Here is a 7668-nt window from a genome sequence, read left to right on the forward strand (position 1 = left end):
TAGTCTTGGGACTAATTCTCGAATCAACATTCAAGGCTTACACCAACATTTTCAAGCAGGTGGGCAGATTTTTCATCAAAATAAAATTCTCCACTGATTTTTAGATAACTTGGCTCGTCCAGAATTCAATGAAAGCTACAATATACCTTTTTTTGGGACAAACTTCATTGAAAGCTACATTATTTGTTACCATTACATTTTAAGTTGCCAGAATTCAATGAAAGCTACAATATACCCATTAGTTGTATTTCATTTTCCATCATTCCTTCCACGTGGTGTCCGCCATTTCCATTTTGAAGGGCCGCCTCAATGAGCAATTCTGGAAACTTAGCTACTGTTCTAGAAACGATCTGTTTTGAGTTTCTTGCTTCTAAATATTAATTGTAAAGGTGTGAACTTCTAAAAGATGTAAAAGCTTCAAAACGTGATGCAGTCCAGTAATTCACTCATGATTTGCAACATAACATACTGCTAGCCGAACTCTGGCTCATTACTAGTTGAAAACCAGCTCAACTTTCGGTGTTTCAAATGTCAAATAGAAAAATATATTGGCAAACAAAACCTCAGATCATAATGATTTTATTGATCAATAAAGTAACAATAGCTATATACAAAACTCTTGCTATCTGAACAATTTAATATTCATGTTCATGGCATACAAAAAATAAGGTACAACAAAATACCTCATGGGAGGGCCCTGGGCTTCTGTGAACTACTGCGAGGGATAGCCAAGATTGCTATCAGTCCACTGGTGAGGGCTGCAACAGCTGCTACGGCAAAAGCTGGTGAGTTTCCACCACCAAATAGCTGATCCCATGGTCCACTTCCCACAGACACCACGACCTATTGTTAACAACCAAAATTTCACAACTTAAGTAGCTAGAAGAAGATAATAGAAAGACGAGCTATGAAGCCTGTCCCACAGAATTTCCATCACATTAAAAATATCGAGTAACATATTTTCTCTTAATGCTAAGCCCCAAAGATGGAAGGCATTTTAGAAGATCATAGTTGATGTACTTAAGGAAATATATTGGACAAATACTTTAATAACATATCAAAATTGCGATTGCAATTTTCAGTCTTGCATTCACTTAGGGGTCAAGCTAAGAACATGTAAACTTACAAATTTATGATGCTAGATGTTTAGAATAAAAGCAACATTCTGAAGTTACCAATCATGGATAAAATTAACGTGTAGTTAGCAAAAAAAATTAGAAATTTTTAAACAGAAAAAGACCAATAAATTACAATTTCACATAAGTTTGAGCAAAGGACTGCCATTCGCTATATATTATAGAAACTGATGTACAACTATGATAGAGAAGGAAAGCCCTTGATTAGTTTGAAACACTCTTAGTCAAGGAGAGTTTTGCTGGCCAGACTAGATCGAAGTTTAAAAAGGAGAACACGGTCTTTGCACTGAAGCGGGGCAGGATTAATCTAATAAAATTATGAACTAATACAACAATGAGGTGGTCCAAATTAGTTTCCCAATTTATGTAACAAAGCTATAGAAGCATTTTAATGACCTGTATCATTAAACTTCCACATAAACATAAGCAAGTCTTTGCTTTTCCCAAATTTTCAAAAGGTTATTCATCCAATGTCCCCATAATTTTATCCTTATAATCGGAGTATTAAAATATGTTCCTAAGACTTTAATGTTTACAGACACATGTGCAAATAAAATATTTTAAGTCAAATACGAGAAGTGCATAAGACCATATCATTTCAAAATCATGTTATATTTGAATACTAAGAATTTCCAGGAAAAGAAAATTTACAGAAGTTGAAAACTAAACTACAAGAAGTGATACATAAATCATCTCTTCCCTCAAATTGTTGGAATGGATGCTTGGTAGCACCTAAAAAATTGATGCTACTATTAATGCACTATCTGTGTGCATGTGCGTGTTCATATTAAAATCCTTCATGAGATGAACATGAAACAAGAACTCCCCCCAAACCTAATAATATTCACTACAAACACAAATTAACATATTTCCAACTTGTTAAAATGTTTGAATGACATTAAGAAGAATGAATTGTTTAAACTTAAACCACATTTCAGAAATTATAAGAAAGGCAGAAATCTAATCCACTTCAATTATTCAAATGGGCTATAATGAATGATGTGATCATTTCAAAAAAGTGGTCCCATGCATGACAGGCTGATATCACATTTTTATTTCCAATTAAATAAACCATCAAACCAAAAAGTTAACTGAGGCCATCAGTAGTCCAACTACTGGGATATGATGAAGACTGAGAGGCATCCAACAGGTGATTGCATAATTTCAAGAACAAATGATACTACCACATAAATTTTTTTAGTGATATCTCCATAAGGAGTAGGTGAAAATGAACAGCAGTTCCTACACATGTAAGCACAGTGCATGACTTTTATCACTCCGTGTGATGGAATGTTCCCCTTCATAATAAGACCAACTATAAGCAAACCTACCGTAATAAAATGCTACTTGCATTAAACAATTAGCTCATAAGAACATTTAAAATTTACAGATGTCAAATTGCCCTGCCCTTTTTATAATAAACAAAACAAAAATTCCCTGGCCCAACAAGGACTCTGCCTCTTGCCCTGATCAGCTTCATATCGGGGCTTACTTCATGGATTGGGAATGGGGACAGGGACAAGGGAGACACTCCCTGCCCTGCTGGGACATCAATCATCAATGAAATTTTTAATCTATTTTACAATTAACTTAGCAAATTTTTTGATTAATTTTCTTCAGGAGGGATTGTTGTTCCAATTGATGTCAATTCTTATTTAACTAGGTTATTTAGGTGTAATAAGTGAAAATTAAACAAGTGAGTGTTACAATCTCTTAGTTCCATATGTATGTATGTATGTATAATCAATTCAGGGATCCCATTCCCATCATGAATCTATAGGGACACTGAGGGCATGTCAATTGAAGTCAGGGGCAGGGAGCCGAAAATTAATAAATTCCAATGAAGTTCAGTTTAGTGCAGTCCCAAAGGCAATAAAATGAATTCAGGAGCAAAGCAATACCTGTGGAATCACAATGGCAAGATTTAGGACACCCATTGATAAACCTACAGAAAACAACCAAGAGAATCAGTGCCTTAGCCACTTCTAGACACGGTAAAAGAGAGGAAAATTTTAGATACAAAAATAAAAATTTTGCCTACCCTGCCCAAGTCCCAAAGCCTCTATTCGTGTGGATATCAAGGCATATGGAACACTATAAGTAATCTGCAACAAAATATTCCAATGACATTAGTTAAATTTACAAGCTGAAAACTACCAGAAAATTTTTTAAAAAAATTGGGCCTGTTTTAAGAACTGTCATGCTCAAATTCACCATTAAAATATCAATAGGACACTCAATATTTTAGTACTTTCATGCCTAATCATTGATGATGTTTTATCTTTGAACCAAGAAGATCAGCAAGTGGAGATTGATTAACTTTAATTTTCTGAATGCCTATGCAGGGTATCCAAATGTTGATTGCACAAAGTCCATGTGCAGAAAACAACTACAATTTCTTCACCTTTTATTCTTGATAAATTCAATAGAAAAGATCACATGATTTTCTGTAGGAGAAAGAGCAGCTTACCGACAATGGAACACCAAGAATGGAAAAAATCACTAGTGCAGCAATCACAATGCCATTTGGGGGTAGATCACGGCCGATATAATCCATATGGTTTGCCACATAAGATAGAATGAGCATTAAAAGAAAGCAGAGAGCCATGAGAATGTTTGAAACTCCCCAGACAAAACCAGCTCCCCATTTGCTGCAAAGCTTCTCCATAAGCACTGAAGTAATTCCTAGAACAACTGAATTTAACATCAGCCCAAATGCACCCATCCTGACCCCAGCATTGTAATTATACCCTTCGTTTGGCTGGCCACCATATATCTCTCGACCCATCCAATCAGTATCGAAGAGAAGAAAAGGGAACCATCCAATCCAGTTTAGTGCAGTAACAGACAAGATTATCCATATAGGCCCGGTGAAATATCTAAATGTTCCAAATAATTCCCATAGAAAAGCTTCTTCAGCTTGGCCTGACTGTTCAGGCCCCTCTTCATGAAAGGGTGTAGATCTATCCAATGAACCTAGAGGTACTTCTTTTGCAGCTGAAATGCTTACATATGTAGTAATTGCAATAAAAATAATGTCTAGAAAGAAGGCAGACTTGAGATTTGCACAGTCAACATCACAGGCAGCTGTCATGGTAAATGAAAGAATCTTAAACCAACCACTGTATGATCCTGTTGCAAAGCCAAGAACATTGCCAACAGCCATAAACAGTGAGAAGTAAGCATTTGCTACTCGAGTTCTTCTATGATCCTTTCCTAACATAAGAGAGAAAGACAGCAAGATAATGTCAATTTGTAGCTTGGTTCCAAGGATTTTATCTTTATACATGAAACAAGTGCAGACACAATTTTTTACTGGTATTGGGCAATATAAATAACCCCATCATTGTAACTTTAATATGTTTGTGTGTGCATTTACATGCAAAAACATGTAACTGCTGAAATATTTTCACTTGGTTTCTGATTGGAATTGCAAACCTGGCAACAATAGCTGTCAAATTTCTTTCATCTATTCTATGTGCAGGAACTTTAGGTATTATTATCATGAAATGTTGTAGTATAATCTCAGGTGCCAGTAAAAAGGATAATCTATTGAAAACCTTTTTGTAGAAGTTTGGCTCCATGCCTCAGACAGTCACATTCTAAGTAGTATTACATAAGATATTTTGAAACATGAAGATTTATCGCTTAAAATGGCAATGATATGATAATCTCTATGTGAAAAAGGAATAAACAAAACCTAAGAGAAGAATTTTTATGTCTAGCTCAAACAAACAACTTTTGCAACCTACTTCAAGACATTGCAGGAGCTGTTAGTAGTATGCATTTTCAAGCTCTAATTAAACTTGGAAACCTCCCTACATACCACCCATGATTGCTAAAAATGTGGGATGGAAAACATCTGATCAGCATACATACCATATACATGTGGAACAATCTCGGAAGGTTATTCATTCTTGAAGGAAATGAAATGATCACATGATAGCTAAATTATCTGATCAAGCTGCATTTAGGTAGACCCTAAGTTGGTAACAGTTATATACTTACCTATCACATTGCATTTGCAAATATTCAACAAACTGTACGGAACCAAAATGAAAAAAAAAAAACTATTGTAATTATTATAACAACCAAAACTATATCTGAAGGGGCACAACCGTCCACCGAATTCATATTTTAAAAAATAAAATTTCAGACAAGCACTAGAGGCACAATCATAAAAAGATAAATACTACCAATTATCAAATGTAAAATAATTAATATTCAATGATGAGTGTCCAGTGATGGCTCCCTTGCTTTACTCTTTAAAAAGATGCCACAGAAAACGAAATAACCATATTTCTCCATAAAAAATATTGAAAAGAAAAAGAAAAGAAATTAAGCTAACAGTATCTTCTAGGGTTTATATGATTCTAAACAAAACAAAAGGAAAATGCATGAAAAAAGGGAAAAAGAAACCAACCAGTAAGATCAGCTAGAAGAGCTCTGCAAGGACCTTGTGTCATATTATTAGCAACATCAAGAATCCAAAACCCGAAAACAAACACCGCGATAGCTCTCGGTCGGTAGCTTCCTGTATCGCCGAACAACCATCCGATATCGGCGGAGTGACCGATGATCAAAACGGCAGCGATAATCGAAACTGCACCAGCCACAATAAAAGGTCGACGACGACCGAACCGGCTGGTGCATCGGTCGCTCATGTGGCCCACCAAAGGCTGTACCAGGAGGCCCGAAAGTGGCCCGCATAGCCATATGATGCTGGCCCACGCGTGAGGTATACCTAGCTCTTGAACGTAAGGTGTCAAGAGAGAGAGTTGCAAGGCCCACCCGAATTGTATCCCGCACGCCACGGATGCGACTCGAAGCAGCTGCCGGAGTCGAACTCTAGCTCGAACCGGCGGTCGAGCTGCCGGTCGAGTTGAAGACGACGTTGGAGGTCTCCCTCTGGCTCGTTGGCGGTCTGCTTCGGGGATCGCCATCCCTTTCATTTGAATTTCACGATTTCTTCTTTCTTTCTCTCTCTATAACTGTTTCCTTTTTCTCTCTCTAAGACGGAATTTCTGGTACTCTGGTCGTTGAAATTTGAGTTTCCGTTGTGCGAGGTGGCGGTTCCCGTGGAGAGAGTGGAAAGAAGACTGGCAGGTTAGACTGTGACGAGATAATCAACTAAGTAATGGAAATGACCTTCAAATTGAAGAAAATTACAAAGGAAGCCAGACGCGAAAATAACCGAGAAATTAGGAAATTGACTTAAATGGAAATTTTGAGGCTATTCCGAGGGCAAATATCGGTTCAGGATATTTTTGTTGTTTTCCAATCCATCGTAACCTCAACTGGCAAAGTTTCCCCGATAATAAGGTTCAGTTTCGAAATTGTAGGATTCCTCTTCAAATGACGAAACCACCCTTACAAAAATGCAAGACAACATGGTCATTTTAGGGAAAAAAATAGAAACAAATTTTAATAATTAAAAGATTTCCGTGTAGTTGGATTTGCGAAGTTTGTTTAGGTGGCCCCTCAAGGTCGGCCAACTTTTGCTCTTTTTAGCATGTGCTCTTGAATCAAACACTTCAAAAATAAATAAATAAATAATTGGCTTACTCTTTTTTATTTTCTTTCTTTTTTTAGCTTTTGGGCTGTTAAAGTTAAGATTAAAGAGCTTATGCTTATTTGCCAAGTATACCCAGAGGATTGCTTCGTTTTCTTCCTGTTTGGATTGTCGTTTTATCACTGTCCTATGATTCTACTTTTTTTTTTGTTCTTTTTGGTGATAAATTATTAGGTTATATAGTAATGTTAATCATTGCATTTCATATATTTATTTATTGATTTATTATACGGCAACAAATTATGTGGGGCTCCTTTTCTAAGTGTTGGCAACATGATTTTAGCCTGCCTTTTGGCTTTTCCCTCACCTGTCGATATAATTAGTCAAGGGGTCACTACTTTGGTCACTGTCTTTCTTTTCAACACAACACAACACAACCCAAAGATAATGCTTTAATTAGCTCCTTGCATTAACTTAACTAATTCTCATCACTAATTAAGAATGTGCTTCTTTTTATTAAGATGTAAATATAATTACATAAATCAACATAAAATTAAATTGAACCCAGTACGGTAAGATTTTAATTAAAATTTTAAAAAATTAAAATAAACAACGACTCATTAAATATCTAAAATTTGGATTATGATTGTCCAAGGAGATATGGCCAAATTTAAGTACTGTTTGAAATGACATACAACATTTATTGAAATTGTTTTGAGTAAGGAAATGAAATTTGGGAAGACATGTATAATCACAGGCTTGATTTTATTTTGGATGTTGATCTTGTTTTAATAATGACTTTAGTGATCAGCATACTCAGCACAAGGGTGGAATATTTTGCTAGCTAGCCTACTATTTGCTTGCTTGCACCGCAAATAGACTCTTTGGGGGGTGGGGGTTTGCAACACCCAAGGAATGATGATGCAAAGAAAAAAAAAACTAAAGGAAACGGTTTGAAAGGTATAAACCATGACATCTTATGAAACATCCTTTTAAATGAACCCTTGATTAACGTTAATA

The 7668-nt window shown here is 35.9% G+C and overlaps 1 protein-coding gene across 1 annotated transcript; it reads right to left on the minus strand.

Moving 5' to 3' along the window:
- On the minus strand, positions 564–6511 carry LOC18591885 (sucrose transport protein SUC4). The gene is made up of 5 exons (XM_007018300.2): positions 5560–6511; positions 3607–4352; positions 3178–3241; positions 3038–3081; positions 564–843 (listed from the first exon to the last, which is right to left on the minus strand). The coding sequence occupies exons 1-5, from the start codon at positions 6086–6088 to the stop codon at positions 685–687; spliced, it is 1542 nt and encodes a 513-aa protein (XP_007018362.1). The 5' UTR covers positions 6089–6511; the 3' UTR covers positions 564–684.

The sequence above is a fragment of the Theobroma cacao genome, chromosome 8, assembly GCF_000208745.1.
Source record: "Theobroma cacao cultivar B97-61/B2 chromosome 8, Criollo_cocoa_genome_V2, whole genome shotgun sequence".
Lineage (NCBI taxonomy): Eukaryota > Viridiplantae > Streptophyta > Magnoliopsida > Malvales > Malvaceae > Theobroma > Theobroma cacao.

Excerpts from the sequence above, each read along its gene's own strand:
- LOC18591885 (XM_007018300.2), bottom strand. The coding sequence starts at position 6,088 with ATGAAAGGGATGGCGATCCCCGAAGCAGACCGCCAACGAGCCAGAGGG. Across the intron at positions 4,353-5,559 it reads TCTTCTAGCTGATCTTACTG|GAAAGGATCATAGAAGAACT; the intron begins GTTGGTTTCTTT and ends CTCTTATGTTAG. Across the intron at positions 3,242-3,606 it reads TTCTTGGTGTTCCATTGTCG|ATTACTTATAGTGTTCCATA; the intron begins GTAAGCTGCTCT and ends ATTTTGTTGCAG.